The sequence below is a fragment of the Vulpes lagopus genome, chromosome 1 (genome assembly GCF_018345385.1).
Source record: "Vulpes lagopus strain Blue_001 chromosome 1, ASM1834538v1, whole genome shotgun sequence".
NCBI lineage: Eukaryota > Metazoa > Chordata > Mammalia > Carnivora > Canidae > Vulpes > Vulpes lagopus.
The window spans coordinates 64,359,241-64,375,039 of NC_054824.1; the positions used below are offsets into that span (position 1 = coordinate 64,359,241).

Here is a 15,799-nt window from a genome sequence, read left to right on the forward strand (position 1 = left end):
TAGATCAGTGGTCGTCTACCATTCTCAGGGGACTTCAGGGGCAGGGGAAGCACAGAGACTGCTGTCGCCTCATTCCTCTGCTACCCCTTGTCCCCCAGGGATTCAGTTCTGTTGTAGGCTTTTGCTCTAGCACCCTTAGGGGTCTGCTTCCTGGGGGGGTCCATCCCTCCCAGGGACTGAAGAGGCAGGGCAAACACATACTTGGAGAGAAGGATGATGCAGTTCTGTGCCCTTCGGCCATCAATGACTGACAGTTCTTTGACCTTGCGGGAGGCCAGGTAGATGTCCTCTGTGGAGCCCAGTTCTTTCTGAAACCAACAAGCCAAGTAGAAAGGTTGAGGTATGAATGTGTTCCACAATCCTCTCCTTGCCCAACCCACCCCCCCGGGAGCCACTCCCAGCAATCAGGGGTTGCTCCTGGTGCAAGCAGAAGAAAGGATAAGAAAAAGATAGGAGAGAGAGAGAGAGAGAGAGAGAAAGACAGAGAAAGACAGAGAAAGAGAGAAGGGTGGTTAATAACCAACTCTACTAGGAAGCATCTAGGCTAGAAGGGGTTGGGGCAATGAAGAGCCCTTTTTTTTTAGACATTGCCCTCTCTGGGCAAACTGGAGAAGGAACTTTCTCAATGTAGGGGGAGTAACTGGTACCCATGGCTTTGGGCAATGTGATATGATCCCCAGCATCACAGAGAATCAGCCCCCACTCTACCACCCCACCTGGAGAGCTTCCCCAAGCTTATGATGAGAAGCTGGTTCCAAATACCCATCAGGTCAGTTCCTGGACACCTGGGGACTTTAGGCACTGCCCAATGTGCCCAGAGTAGAAGGCATTCACAAGTTCAGAGGTGGGGAAACTGAGGCAGAGTTCCATGAATAATTCTTTCCACTGGGGTTCCACTAGGCAGATTCCCCAAAAGTCAGATCCCCTCCCTTTTCTTGGGCCCTTGGTGAGGTAAATAGTAAACGAGTTTTTACTCTAGTATTCCAAGCACATGCTCCATGTTGCATAATTCCAGGGGCTGCCACTCACATCATTATCTTTGTGAATTGTGCCCTTGGGATTGTGCAGCATCCAGCCTGTGCAGTGTTATAGTATGGCCTTGCCTTGGGCCAGGTGGATAAAACCATAGACTTGGAACTTTCTCCTTACTCCAGGAAACATTCACCTCCATTGCTGTTTGGAGTCTGCTTGAATTACTTCCCTCCCCTGTTTCTGTTTTATCTTTCCCATGTTGACTGTAGGGATGAGTCATAAAGGTAGAAGGCAGAATGAATAAGCCCTCTTTTGGCCAATACAGGGCAGCAGCCCAGGACAGTGGTTAAAAGTTAGAGTGTCCAGAGCCCCAAGAGTGACTCACCTGCTGAGAAGGATTAGTTATCAGCTCCTAGGCAGGTAGCAGCCACAGCCAACAGAGAATTAAACATGCACAATGTTAGCCAAGAGGTCCAGGGACCCATGGACAGTAGAAGGGACATGGGGACCCCTGAGCATTTACTCTGTCCACCCCATCCCAATGAGACCCACATGGTTGGAGATGGAGACTGGCAATTAGCCTTGGACAAAAGGTGCTTCTAGCAGACATGCACTCAGAGAAGCCAAAGTGGAAAGCAGGCAGATCTTCCTGACCTGGGCCTGGTGGGACAGGCTGTTGGGGCAGGCCAGGACCCCAAGCTTCCCAACCCCAGGCCTTGCCTGCTATTCTTCCCTGTTCTTTGTTGGGAAACTGCCCAGAGGGCAAAGAGCATTTCTCTACTGCTGGATGATGTCCTCTTTCCAAATAGGAGAGGAGATACAACCAGAAGGGGACAGAAACATGTGGAAGTTGCATTCATTGAGGCAGAGGAATGCAGGTGTTCCTGGATTTCACCCCTTTCCCTTTGTCTTTTGATTTCTAAGGGAGCTAAGGGGGCAGGGCCCACACCCAATTCTCCCTTCTTGACCCTAATGGAGTTTAAGTCACTAATTCAGGAGCTGAGTAAGACATAGAAGGAAGACCTTTGTGGTCATAGGACATCCCCCTGCCTACCAAGCTATGTACCCAGGACACAGGATAGGAAGAGGCCACCAGGGACCAGGGCCACACAGCCCCTGGGATCTTTCCAGCCCTGCTGCTATGAATTCAGCCTGAGTCTAGGTGACCCATCAAGTGACAATAGTCTGGGTAGGCCCAGCACCGAAACAGGGGATTAAGAGAGGAGATGGGGACAGAAGGGGTATTTCCATCTTAACTCTTCTCCAGTCACCAAACTGGCCCCAGACCTAGTTTGTTTTAAACCCCCATAGCCCTGAGTGGGAGACTGGTCTAGCCTGGAACCGTGGCCAAGAGGAAGACTCTAACTAGGGGAAGGTATGTGATTGACCATGCCTGATATACCCCTTGCACATGCTCCCTCATCCCATTCAGGAGCACTAATCCACAGGAGCACTAAGGGTTCAGAATAACTCCTTTCCACTACTGTTAAGCCACAGCTGCTGCCTATTGGCCATGCCAGCCTGATATTGGCAGGGACTAAAAATGCTGCCTAGAATTAGGATAAAGAATCCCATGCCTTGATACCTGCATTTAAATTAAATAACAACCCGAGTCCAGACCAGAGTCCCTCTCCAACTCTGTCCTTTTGGCTAGGCCTTTAAGAGGAGTCTCATGTACCCACGGGTCTGAACTTGGCAGAAAGCAGTGGGGAGCCCAGCGACAATATGCAGCTGCTACCCAGGGTCCATTAAGGCACAGACCCCACTCACTGGCACCTGGGATGTTCTCAGGGCTGGCACCCTGGGCTCAGGCAGAGGGGACTGGAGAAAGTGGAACAGCATGGACAGGAAACAACCCTCAGGGGGAGGCCAGAGAGAATGTACTCTAAAGTCCCGAGGCTGGGAATGCCCAAGCTGGACTTGGGGGGAGGGCACCCAGATGTGCTAGATACAGTGCAGATTCCTTGGCCCCGACTCATTTCTTGACTCACATCCATGTGAGGACAAGGTCCAAGAATCAGCACTTTTGGCAATGCCCACCGGCACTACCTCAAAATGCCCTGCATTCTGTCCCCCTCCCACCCCTCCTATTGCAGGAAGAACAGGCTGACTGCCCAGCCATATGTAAATAGTGTCTTCAGAGCAAAGCCCAGGGCTCTCACAGACCTGCCCAGGCCCAGACCCAGCCTTAACCCCCTAACATGACCTGGAGCAGCTCCATCTTCCTTGAAACACTGACATCCTTGGCTAACTGACTTGAGGAGTTGAGAGAGCATGGTGGAGAAAGCAATTTTGAAATTTATCACGCCAGCTAGGTGTAGTCTCTCAATCCTGGGGCCGAAGAGAAAACAGGAGTCAACTGTGGCCAGGGCCTATGACTCCATTTCCAGTGCTCCAAGATGAAAGAGAAATGGACAATACACTATTTCATCACTTGATGTGTAAATACACATAATTGTGGGCCCGAACTATAATACAATAGGATGTTTCCCCTACTGCACTGTATATAATTCAGATACATGTCCCTAGTAAAGCATGACACCTAAAAAGGAATAAATCATTCAGTATGGATGGGAGGAAGGGTGGGAGGGAGGTGAGGTTGAGGGTTAGGTTCAAGAGGCATAGGTGAAGTCAAAACTGGAAGTCAAGACCCAAGAAGACGGGGGGCAAAGCGAGGTCTTACCTGGTGCCTCTGATAAGCTGAAAACATTTTTTCGAAGTCTTCTAGATCCAGAATCCGAAATACCTGCCTGTCATCAATCTCATTCCATACGGTGCCAGGGACACGTTCCTAAGATTCAGGGAAGGGAGAAGACCCAATTGTTGACTCAACTCCTTCATGGTAGAGAGGTCCAATGTCTCCCTAACCCCACCTGCTCCCAGCTGCATAAACTATAGTAGTCAGGCTTTCAGGCCTTCAGAAGGGGGTCAATTCGTCTCCCCCAAACCTTCAATATTCTATTCCAGGGAAGAGGCCAGAGACAACCTCTTTGTCCTCCCTTTCTCATGGGGCCACATAGAAGCGGGTTCCAGAAATAAAATGGAGTGCCTGAATGATGGGTAGGCAAATATGAAAGAGTGTATTAAACTCCTTGCAGAAAAACAAAACCAAACCAATGTTCTCAGGGCACACTCCCTAAAGGTCAGGGTTGGCCAGAGTCGCTGCAAGGAATAGTGCCCACACATATTTAAGATCCTCAAATCCTTAGTGTATACTGTATTTCCCGTATCTGAGATGGTCACATTCTCTCCTGGGTGGGGGTGGGGGTCTTCCTTCCACTTTCTCAGATTCTCAGAAAGTGGATAAATGCCAAAGCCTGGGACATCCTGGCCCCTAGAGTGACTGCTCAGGCCAGCAACACTGCTACAACTTCCTATTGGTGAGACCCAAGGAAAGTAGCCTATCCCTCATGGTTAGGATGGGTCCAAGGATTTACATTCTAAGGTCTCTCCACCTAGGCACTGCCCTACCTCTGTGTGGGGCATTGAACCCCCAACCCAGGAGGAGGCTCCATCAGCGAAACTGAGAACAACTCAGTGGTCTCACAGCACCCTGACAATGGTTCAGAGGGCAGAGAGCACAGCCCCTCCCAGGGTGCTCCGATTCTGTCCTCCCAAGAGTCCTTGCCTCATCCCAAGCTTTGCTGCCCTTTAAAATGGAATCTCCCACCTTCCTCTGCCTGTAGGGCAGCTGAGGAACCTTCCTAAGGCCACCAGCCCTTCCTCCCTCCATCTCCCCCTCAGCAAGGCTTAGAGAGAGAAACATACCTTTCACTCACTTTTATTTTCTTAAACTCTGGAAAGGGGAGGCTAGGCCAGAGCAGGGGGGCGGGGACATTCCTGTGGCCTTCCTAAGGCCAGGGACCCTCTTGTGGAATGCCGGGCTGGGAAGCTCAGAACAGCAAGGGATACAGGCAACTGGCCAAACCCAACACAGACACATTCTTTTCATGGCAGAAACAACCACTGAGTGTGTGTGTGTGTGTGTGTGTGTGTGTGTGTGTTCGTGTGTGTGTGTGTGTGCGTGTGTGTACACACAGGAGCACGCGTGGGGTAGGGGAAGGGGACTGGGGAAAGGAGCCAGGCCCCTGGAATGGTGTACGTAGGAGGCAGAGAGAAGATGAGAGGGGGAAGTGAATCAGGAAAGCAGAGAAGGGAAAGCTCTAAGTGGTTCCCCATTTGAGTCTAGGCCTGGGGTGGAGGTGGGTTCTATGGGAAAGCCCGCACAGGTATAGCTTGCCACGGTTCTTTACTCCTGGTGAGGCAGGCAAAGAAGAAAGGGCTGGAATGTGAGAGCTGGATGGTCAACACTGGGGAGAGTTGCCCCCTGCGAGAACAGACTAAGTGCCCAGCCCTCCTGCCCTTCTTGCCAAACTCCACCCCATCCCCATATGCAGCTCTCTGTGGAGGTATAGCTGAGCTCTGGAGCCATAATCCATTTCCTAGTATCCTCCACATCCTATATTTCACCAAGTCACCCTGATGCGCCCACCATGTAGAATAGTCCTTGACTTTAATTTTTGCATCACTCTGGCTAAAACCTCATCACCTCCAGTCTAGATCCCTGGGGATCTAGAGACATATATGCCTCATATGCCAGAGAAATCTTGTTCCAAAAACAGTTTTCACTGTTTCCTTCATTGAGCGTTTGGGGTCAGACAGAGCAAGCTGGCTTGCACTCTCAGCCTCATCACTACGTGAGACTGTTGGCAAGTGGAGGGGTACTATCCTCTTTTCATTTCACATAAAAGGACACAGAGTCTCAGCATTGCTTGCTTACTGAGCTGAAATAAGGATTAAGTGAAATAACACACTTAAGACATGCATGGTAGTGCCACCAAGAACTCACCTAATATTATGAATTTCTGAGTCAGTCACTCTTCCAGTACTTCATATGTCAATTAATCCTCATAACAATCCTTTGATATAGATGTCATAATTACCCCCATTTTATAGATCAGGAACCTGAAGCCCAAATGATTAAATAACTCCTGGTCACATGATTAAAAGCTTGGGAGTAGGATAAAAGGTTCACAAATATTATTCAATTCCCTCCACCCACTCCTGGCTGAGAAATGTCTACAACTGAGAAATCCTCCCCAATATCCATTCTATCAGATCTATACTATCCAGTTGAGGAATGAACCTCTGGTCTGCTTTGGGTCTCTGAGAAATTTATATACATTTTATTATTACTGGAACCCAGAGAAAAGCCAAAGAACAAAGTTCTCTTTGATGAAAATGTTGCAAAAATATTAGTTGCCTTGTTAGTCTTCCTTAACTGTTGAGGGGCCTAATCAATTTTTCATTACCTTTTTTAAACTGTAAATCATTAAAAAAAAGGCAACCTACTGAATAGGAGAAGATATTTGCAAATGATATATTCAATAAAGGATTAATATCTAAAATATATAAAGAACTTACACAACACCAAAAAAAAAAAAAACCCCCAAATAATTCAATTAAAAACTGGGCAGAGGACCTAACTAGACATTCTGCCAAAAAGATATACAGATGGCAACAGACACATGAAGAGATGTTCAATATTGCTCATCATCAGGGAAATAAAAATTAAAACCACATGAGATAACATCTTGCACCTGTCAGAATGGCTAAAATTAAAAAGAAATGACAAGTGTTGGTAAGGATGTGGAAAAAGGAGAATCCTCATGCATTGCTGGTGAGAATGCAAACTGGTGCAACCACTGTGGAAAACAGTACAGAGATTTCTCAAAAACTTAAAAATAGAAATACTATACCAAAGCATAACATATAGAGTTGTCAAATCACTATGTTGTACACCTGAAACTAGTGTAACATTGTGTGTCAACTATTCTTCAGTAAAAATAAACATTTTTTAAAAGAAAGCAAAAAAAAAAAAAAACCCTTAAAGTTATAAGTACAGGAGATAAAAAAATTTTATCACAAAAATGTATATACATTCTTTCTGATCATGAACAGTGAACATTTCCACACAGCCTGTGGCCTTTGGTCTTGCCTCATGACCGAGAAGCACCCCCAGGGCTCAGCTGTGCAGTACAGTTGTCACCAACATCAACCACATGGCTTCAAAAACTCTGCTAACAGGTGGCTCTAAAGTTTTACCAACTTAGATTGAAGAGGTTATCAGAGGCCCAAGAGACTATGAATGGGTTATATTCATGCTTTGTCTTTCCACCTCGATTATAAAACAAGGTAGAACGAATCTTAGATTTGTTCACAGATAAACAAACTGAGGTACAAAGTGAGTGGTTTTTGAAGATTGCACAGTTAGTTAGATCCAAACCTGGTTTAGTTAGAGGTTAGAACCTCCCCTTCAGTCCCTCCCCAGTATCTCTAAGTGTTTCCTTGAACAGAATTCTTAATTTGCCAGATCCAAAGTCTTACAGGGCAATGCCTTATTTTACCTTATATTATTATCCATCATGACTCCTAGAAAAAATGCTTTATACAAGGCAGCCCTCAGACTGACTGGCTAGCTGGTCTACCTTTAGAAGAGGCAGCTAACACATAGCCACCTACTTCACAATCTCATATCTCTTCCCACTTGAGTCTCCATCTGAACTCATTTAAGCGTGCATAGAATGGTACAGTTATGAATCCCCCAAGGGTTAGACCAAGACGTTCATACAACAAGCTCAGAGGGTGTCCATTAGTCCCAGGTCCAAAGTGATGTCTGCAAGGCTGCTGCTTGAGTGTGCATATGGGTCATGCTAATTGAACTCAGTTACCATGTATGCTTTACATGTCAAGGACAAAGCCACAGGTCCTAATAGGACTTAATACAGAACCAGAGGCAGGGCTTGACTGGCCGTAAGGCTGGAACTACCCTTAAATTACTAGCAGTCTAATGCAACCCAGGGAATCTCTACTCCATACTAATGGGAGTCCAACAGAGGAATCAACTCCTACACGTGGACCCGGGAGTATATTAGTGGATAATATTCATGAGGGCCCCTCACAGCTGAGCATCTAGAAAAGTACCCAGTGTGTCTACCTTCTTCCAGGAGGATACCAAAACAGCTACATTTTGACATCAAACTTTTCATGGCAAAGGTTTTGTCATGTCCCCTGCCATGGCCTCAACATTTCAGTCCTTTGAACAACACTGCCCTGATCTTTAGACCTTGGCCCAGGATCTTTGCCTGTATCTTCCACCCTTTTCCTCAAATAGATGCCAGCCTTAAAATTCTAGCCCAGCCATTGTGTTGTCAGAAATTGACCCTGCTTGGCCCATGCTCTGGTACTGACATCACTCCATTAACCCTCAGCACATACAAATTCCATCTGTAGGTGGCTTTGCCAATGTGAGCCTTGGCACATGCCAAGCCATCTCCTCCCAGTGTAGATGTTCTTCCCAGAGGGCAGTGAGCTGTCTGGCATCAGCAATCCCACCTTCTGCATCTACTGTGCCTTCACTTACCCCTACCAAAGAAGGAACCCGGAAGAGGATATCTACAAACAATGGGCAGGCAATCCAGGGGCTGACTGGCACTGTCTATAAGAGAATGGACCCACTTGATCTTTTCTTTGTTACTTACCTCATTCAGCTTGACCCAGTTGAAGGACTTCAGTGGATGGGAAGGCTGGGGAACACACTTCTTCCTGAGTGGGATATCACTGCTGGGGCAGGGGTCTGGAGGGAGAGGCAGGCCCATGCTGAAGCAAGGTGGGGCACCAGGGGGAGTGGGAGGCCCACCAGGTGGAAGAGGTGGTGGCGGTGGTGGGGGGCAGCAGGGGAATGGGAGAGGGGGTGGAGGTGGAGGCAGGTCATTGGTTGTCATTGAGGAAGACAAGGTAAGTGGGCCCCCAGGGGGAGGTGGGGAAGATACAGGTCCTGCCTGTGGGAAGACAGAAAAATTAAAAAAGATGAAGCCATCAGCAATGAATGATGCCTTTCAGATCCCCACCACACTATTCCTTTTCTTATTCTTATTCTTCATCTCCACTAGAACCCCAATCCTGCTCTCACCTCCTACATTTTACCCCCCCCATTTCTTCTATGTATCCCAAATATCAAACATACACATAGACACAACCACAGATACATACACAGAGGTAAAACACACATACATAACACTGGACAAAGTCATAGTTATCACAATGCAACAGCAGGAATGATACATATAGTCGTGTAGGCCACTACCCGCACAAGGGTAACCAGCTGTACAGGGAGGTGGGGCAGAATCATACTTGCACTCTGCTTTCCTAGGTGTGTTTCCTGGGACAGTGTCACCCGGGGGAAAGAGCATTGTTTTTTTGGTTTTTGTTTTTGTTTTTCCAATTAACACAAAGGTAGCCACCCTTACAACCTCATAGTTCCCTTCTATCCTGGCCTGAGGTCCTCCTCTCACTTCTCCTTCATTCTGGGGTACTTAGCCCTTCCCCACACCTGCTCTTCCCACCCTATCCTGAAGGTCTCAACTCAATATGTAAAAGGAATGTGTCCACATACTGAAATTTCACTGAGTTGGGCTACCAGCTCTGCCACTTGTCCTCGAGCCTGGCGCAGCTCCTGGGACTCTCGGGCCAGTTTGTCCTTCATTTTGTTCAGTGTCCGCATCATCTCTTCCTTCTCCAATGTCTTTGTCTCACATTCTCGCTCCTTTCTCTCCAGCTTGCTCACCAGCTCCATGTGTTCTGGGATGGGGGTGGGACAGGAGAGGAAATGGAAAGAGAGAATATGAATATGTGTGTGTCCACCTCTAATGGGTCCTGGGCTGGGAAGGGGAGGGGTTGTGTGGAGCATGAAGTAACTTTAGACAGAGCCCCCTACCTTTCCGGAACTTCTCTGCCTGGTCTCGCCACTGTTTCACTTCATTCTCATTGATGAGCCTGGCGGGGAGTACAGGGAAAGGTCTGTTGATTATTGGCTCACAACTTCCCAGAAGACATATCATTCCCCTATTCCCCACATCAGTTCCCTGATCTCCAATCTGTTCAGTCATATCAAGGAGGCTAGGATTTGGACCCTCCAGATGTCTCTCCAGGTCACCAGCCCTAGCCAGTTCTCATGTGTCTCTCTGTGGACTACAAAAACTAAAAGGACCTTTAAATAACTTATGATTAAACCACTCTGTGATATAGTTGAAGTTCTTGAGACCAGATTTGAAGAAAACAGCTTAACTAATGGTAGAACTAGGACTAAATCTCGGGCTTCCCTTAGTTGTCTGATGATTTGTACTACTTTGCAAAAAATTTTTTTGCACTGATAGAGATCAAAATGTTGGTGCCACCATGGCCCAGGCTTCCAAAGACCAATGTGTAAGAATAAGAGAAATCACCCATACCAGCAATACTGAATGAGTATGTTGAGGGTGAAGAGGAGATGTACCTAAATCACAGGAAGTCCTCACTCATGTCAAAATCTTGTAATGAGGGGGACACTTGATGGGATGAGCACTGGGTGTTATTCTGTTTGTTGGCAAATTGAACACCGATAAAAAATAAATTTATTATTAAAAAAAATCTTGTAATGGGGATTAAGCTATTACCTAGACACCAAAGTATAATAGAGATGAAATCCCAGTGTGAGATCCTAATACCATGGACTTTCTTCAGAGAGTTGGAACAAATTATTTTAAGATTTGTGTGGAATCAGAAAAGACCCCGAATAGCCAGGGGAATTAAAAAAAAAAAAAAAAGAAAGAAAACCATAGCTAATAATCATTTTCTTTTTGGTAACTCTGAAAACATGGAAGAGTTAGATTCATGATTCTTGGCCTCCTCAATCAAATCAAGGATATAAAGAGGGGACAGGGTATGAGAGGGGACATAATTTGTGAAGAGAGTTCTTTGGAGAGAGTCATTACCATCCTTCTTGGGGGTGCTACCTCCTTCACCATCATCCACTGGCTTCTTTGGACACACTCAGAGAATTCTGACTCACATTCCCTGATGTTGGAAGGGAGGCATGGTGGACTGGAGCCTGACTTGGGGCCAGGCAGGTCCAAAGACTGAAGACACATTAACCAGGGGAGTGGTGCTGTGCCGGGACCATCCAGCACTCCTGGAATTTGTTGGTAGAGATTGTACCAGGATTTCTCATGAACCAGATGTAAGCATCATGGAGATACTGGGATGATGCCATTTTAAGTCCTGTCCAAGATGTCCACCTAGCAGAAAATTGCACACTTTAACATTATGCCATTGTGCACTGAATTGCCAGTGAATCAGGAGCCGATGGAAGGGATGATAACAACCAGCCCCAGGGGATAAAAAAGCCTTGCATGGCCAGTGACCAGGGTTTTATAGTGAGAGGCATGTAACAAGGAACTTCAGAAGATCTCAGAAATAATTCATGTCTCTATCTATGTGCCAAGGCCAAAGGACCTGATAAAGCAAGACCTTTCCCTCTGCTGCTCCTTCCTGCCCCCATACTGCCTCTGGTAAGGGTTAGAAACTGGTTAATATAAGAGGTGGTGTGTGTGTGTGTGTGTGTGTGTGTGTGTGTGTGTGTGTGTGTAGAATGGGTTAAAAGAAAAACAGAACAGAGAAAGAAAGCTGGTCATCACACACACCCTTCCCACTGTAGCTTCCAGCCCCAGCTCAGCAAAGAGATTTAATGCTAAATCAAATCTAGAATTCACATGGTTCACATCTGGTACTAGTTCTTCTAGTTGCAGATTTGAGACTATGTTTATGGCTTTAAATGATCTTAGAACTTCCATTGCTCAAGAAGAGGCCTAAACCTCATTGGACCTTATGCATTTTCATCCTCTGGCAGAGGAAAAGCTTCCCCACTAAACAGTGTAAAGAATTAGTAGAAAACAAAAATAAAAATAAGAATAAAGCTGCATTTTGATTACTTTGCTAGTTGCACTTGTCCAGTGTACCAGTGGGATTAACTACATGAATACCCAACTACTTGTACAAGTGAAAACAGTAGCATGAGTAGTTCAAAAATTGTTTTCTACCTGGCTTTGGAATTTGACACGATGAATCCTTGAGAGCCAATTTATCTATTTAAATGGCAACTAGTTCAGATTCCCATTTATAGCAGCATTATTTACAAACGCCAAGATATGGAAGCAGCCTAAGTGTCCATCAATTGGTGAATGGATAAAGAATATGTGGTGTATATATACAATGGAATATTATTCAGCCATAAAAGAATGGAATCTTGCCATTTGCAATGACATGGATGGAGCTAGAGAGTATAATGCTAAGCAAAATAAGTCAGAGAAAGACAAATACCATTATGATTTCACTCACAGATGGAATTTAAGAAACAAACCAAATGAGCAAAGGGGGAAAAAAAAGAGAAAGAAAGAAACAAATCAAGAAACAAACTCTTAACTACAGAGAACAAACTGATGGTTACCAGAGGGGAGCGGGGCAGGGGGATGGGTGAAACAAACAATGAGAGTTAAGGAGCGCACTTATCATGATAAACACTGGGCAGTGTAACAAATTGTTGAATCATTATATTGCACACCTGAAACTAAAGTAACACTGTATGTTAACTAACTGGAAATCAAAAACTTAAAAAAGAAAATTAAGTGAAAGTTTAAAAATTAAAAATTAGTGTTAACATAACATCTGATTATTGCTAATTTAAACTTGGTTCTCTGTGTTTCTCTATACACAGGGTCAAAGAAAAGCCAGAAGACCTTAGGCTCTGACATCCTTATCCAATAGCTTTAGTCAAATTGCCATGCTCAATTTCAGTGATCAGCAAATTTTCTCTAAAGAGTTAGAATAAATATTTTAAGTTTTATATACCAGGTATAGTTTCTGTTACATATTCTCATTTGTTTTTATTTATTTTATTTCTTTAAAGATTTTATTTATTTATTCATGAGAGACACAGACAGAGAGAGGCAGAGACACAGGCAGGGGGAGAAGCACGCTCTCCTGGGGAGCCTGATGTGGGACTTGATCCCAGGACCCCGGGATCACGACCTGAGCCAAAAGCAGACACTCAATCACTGAGCCACCCAGGTGCCCCTCTCATTTGTTTTTAAAAACTCTTTTAAAATGTAAAAATTATTCTTAGCTCATGGATCATACAAAAGCAAGTTGGAAGACTGGTTAGTCCACAGACCATAGTCAATATGTTTAAATTCTTCTTCTATCCACTCCATGCAGATCATTAAAGCTGAGTACACTCCCAATAAACCTGTGCTGTTCAATATGGTAGTCACTAGCCATTTATGTGGCTATCTGAATTTAATTAAAGTGAAATAAAGTTTTTAACTCAGTTCTTCAGTCACATTATCCACATGCCAAGTGCTCAGCAGCCACGTTTGAACAATGCTTATATGGAACATCTCCATATTGGACATGTTTCTTATGGTGCATTTGGAGGCATGTGGTTTACGAGAGGGAGCAGAGGTTTCACTGTGAGAGCCCACGAAGGAGAGAGATGGGGAAGAAGGAGGAAGACAGGTGGGAGCTGGCCACTGCTCACATGTTGACAATGTTCTTGACGTTGAAGTTCTCCAAGGGAGCCAGGTCAGGGTCCACACCCCTCTCGTCCTGGAGGACAATCTGCTGAAGGATACGGTCCAGGAGCTGCCACTGCTGGAAGTAGCCACCGTTCCGCTTGTCTGGGGGTGGGGGGAGGACAACAGGCATCATAACTTTAATGAGCCCTGGAGCCCCCTGGGACCCTACCCTAGAGTCACTGCCTGGGCCCAGGCTGGTGAAGCATGCCTTCTCCCTCTGTTGGCAAGATCCTAGTCTGATAGGGGAGGCAATGATGCTGCTGATGCTGATGATGGAGATTCGCAAATGTGGTCATTTGTTGATGATCTGCAACTCACTTTCTATGAATGTGTCAATTCTCTACACATTTCTCTACTCCCTAAAGTGCTTACTGGTTGCTTTCTTCCCTGTAGGTACCCTAAGTGGCCTATGCCTTGGGAATGCAAATTGCCTTTTCCATTATCTAAAAACAGTACCTTTCAGTAAGTAAATCTGCTCCAAAATATTACCTGCTAAATAATGAAGACTCCAGGGAAATTTTAAAAAAGGAAAAGGTTTTAGGATTATCTATGCTGTTGTTCTACAGTGAAAGATGAATGGAAACTAATTACAGGTATGCACTGAGAGAGCGTCAGAATGGGTTGGAGAAGTGCTAATGGAATCCAGGCAGATTTCTCAGTGAAGGTGACCCTGAACTGTGAAGGCAAAGGCTTGTGCGTGATCTTACAGGGCTCTGCTCCCATCCTCTGTAATCATGGTTTGGTGGACATGGACCTTCCTTTCATGTGCTAGCCACAAGTCCCCATCCCTCAGTTCTTGATCCCAAGTACTTTCTCTCAACTGACCACCAAAGGAGGTCAACCAGCATGATGATGACCTCAAAGTCAAACCATAATGCTTACAATGGGAAGGTCATGTCTGCAAAACCCCATGTTGAGGCAGAAGAGATCCATGGTCAATGCTCATGGAACACAACACATAAGACCCTGTGAGAGGAGATGCTGGGTTTCTCAGCATCTTCTGTGCAGATCTCTGGACTGAGCTTTAGAGAATGGATACCTTCCTGGTCTAGGTCACTGTATCTGTTTTCCTTTCCATCACTTCACTGACACAGGCTTTGCCATGTGGCATAGTTTTCCATTTACCTCTCACCTGGGAAAACAGGGTAAAGCCAGGTCACTGGCTCACAGAAGTACAACATGTTTCATCTAAGGCCATGACCACAAAGACACAAAAATTCCTTCATATCTACAGATTTTCCCAGCCTCAAGTTCATTCACTATAAAGTGGTTATAATAATGCCCACTCCTAAAGTCATTTTGAGGTTTAGAGATGCTATGCCAAAGGGCCTTGCATCACACATGACCCAGAGTTGGCATACAGTAAGTTGTAGTTATTGCCGTCATCAACATGAATACCAGTGCCACCATCACCACCACTAGAGTCTGCCTAGATTGACCATGATGGTTGGCCATATTAGTCTTCCAAATTTTCAATTTTCTGAAGAGCTTAAATACCAAATGGTACAGTTACAGCTCATTTCAAATTGCATGCTAGGGTGGCTATTAGTAATCATGTGCAATTTATTCAGTCACTGTGCACACCTGGATCTTAAGAGCTTAGCATCTGCTAAGCTTAGATGCTGACCTTTGATATTTGCAAAGAGACACAAGGGTAAGTATGTTAAAGTGGAGCTCACAAGGTAGAGATGGAGGAGTTGATATACCTTGAAAAAAGGCATGTTCAGTCTACATCAGTGCTACTCCCCAAAACTTCTTTTCGGAGCTCCCCAAGAGGATGGATCAGTCCCCTGTCATAAGCTGATAGCCAGAGCTGTTTGATTTTGCAGTGATCAAGCTACTGCTTGGTAGACCAGGACCTTAGCACTCTTCAGGGCCTAGTCATCATCAGCTTCTCTCCTGGGTGACAATGGATGTCCTGACCCCAAAGAAGGAGGGAAGAACAAGGGCCTGGATCCTGTGGTCAGGCCTCCTGGGGGCATTACAAAGAGAGACCCAGTCAGATTCATCAACCCAGGGGTTCCTGACAGCTTGTTTCAACCTTCCACTAGCCAGGGCCCAGGCTGGCTGAGGAAGTGACAAGCGCAGGCTACTCACAGGGCATCTGTAGGCAGTGGTGCAGGACAGACAGCAAGCAGGGGTAGGCTTCAGTGTGCTTTAGCTTCTTGTGGATCAGCTCAAACATCTGGGAAGCACTCTTGGTGTCGATGTGGACCTGAGAGAATGGAGGGCACAGTGAATGGGAAGGAAGAAGAGAGGAGAAAACCCTACTTCCATCCACTGAGCCCCATTCCCCAGGATGATGTTCCCAGGCTTAAAAAGGAAGGCACAGAGAAAAGGAGGCAGGAGATGTCCTAATTATATAAAGCAGGATTTCT

General features: G+C 45.7%; 1 protein-coding gene across 6 annotated transcripts in view; it reads right to left on the bottom strand.

Moving 5' to 3' along the window:
- The window catches only part of DAAM2 (dishevelled associated activator of morphogenesis 2), a 115,838-nt gene that overhangs the window by 20,570 nt on the left and 79,469 nt on the right, over positions 1-15,799 (bottom strand). For 5 of the 6 annotated variants that reach the window (XM_041734023.1, XM_041733781.1, XM_041733710.1 and 2 more), the window contains exons 10-17: positions 15,519-15,636; positions 13,385-13,523; positions 9,749-9,807; positions 9,428-9,612; positions 8,514-8,813; positions 3,656-3,763; positions 1,358-1,384; positions 202-308 (exon numbers count right to left, since the gene is read on the bottom strand). In XM_041734023.1, the coding sequence (XP_041589957.1) occupies positions 202-308; positions 1,358-1,384; positions 3,656-3,763; positions 8,514-8,813; positions 9,428-9,612; positions 9,749-9,807; positions 13,385-13,523; positions 15,519-15,636 (1,043 nt within the window). The remainder of the gene's footprint in view (positions 1-201; positions 309-1,357; positions 1,385-3,655; positions 3,764-8,513; positions 8,814-9,427; positions 9,613-9,748; positions 9,808-13,384; positions 13,524-15,518; positions 15,637-15,799) is intronic. The other variant, XM_041734107.1, reaches the window with a different exon arrangement.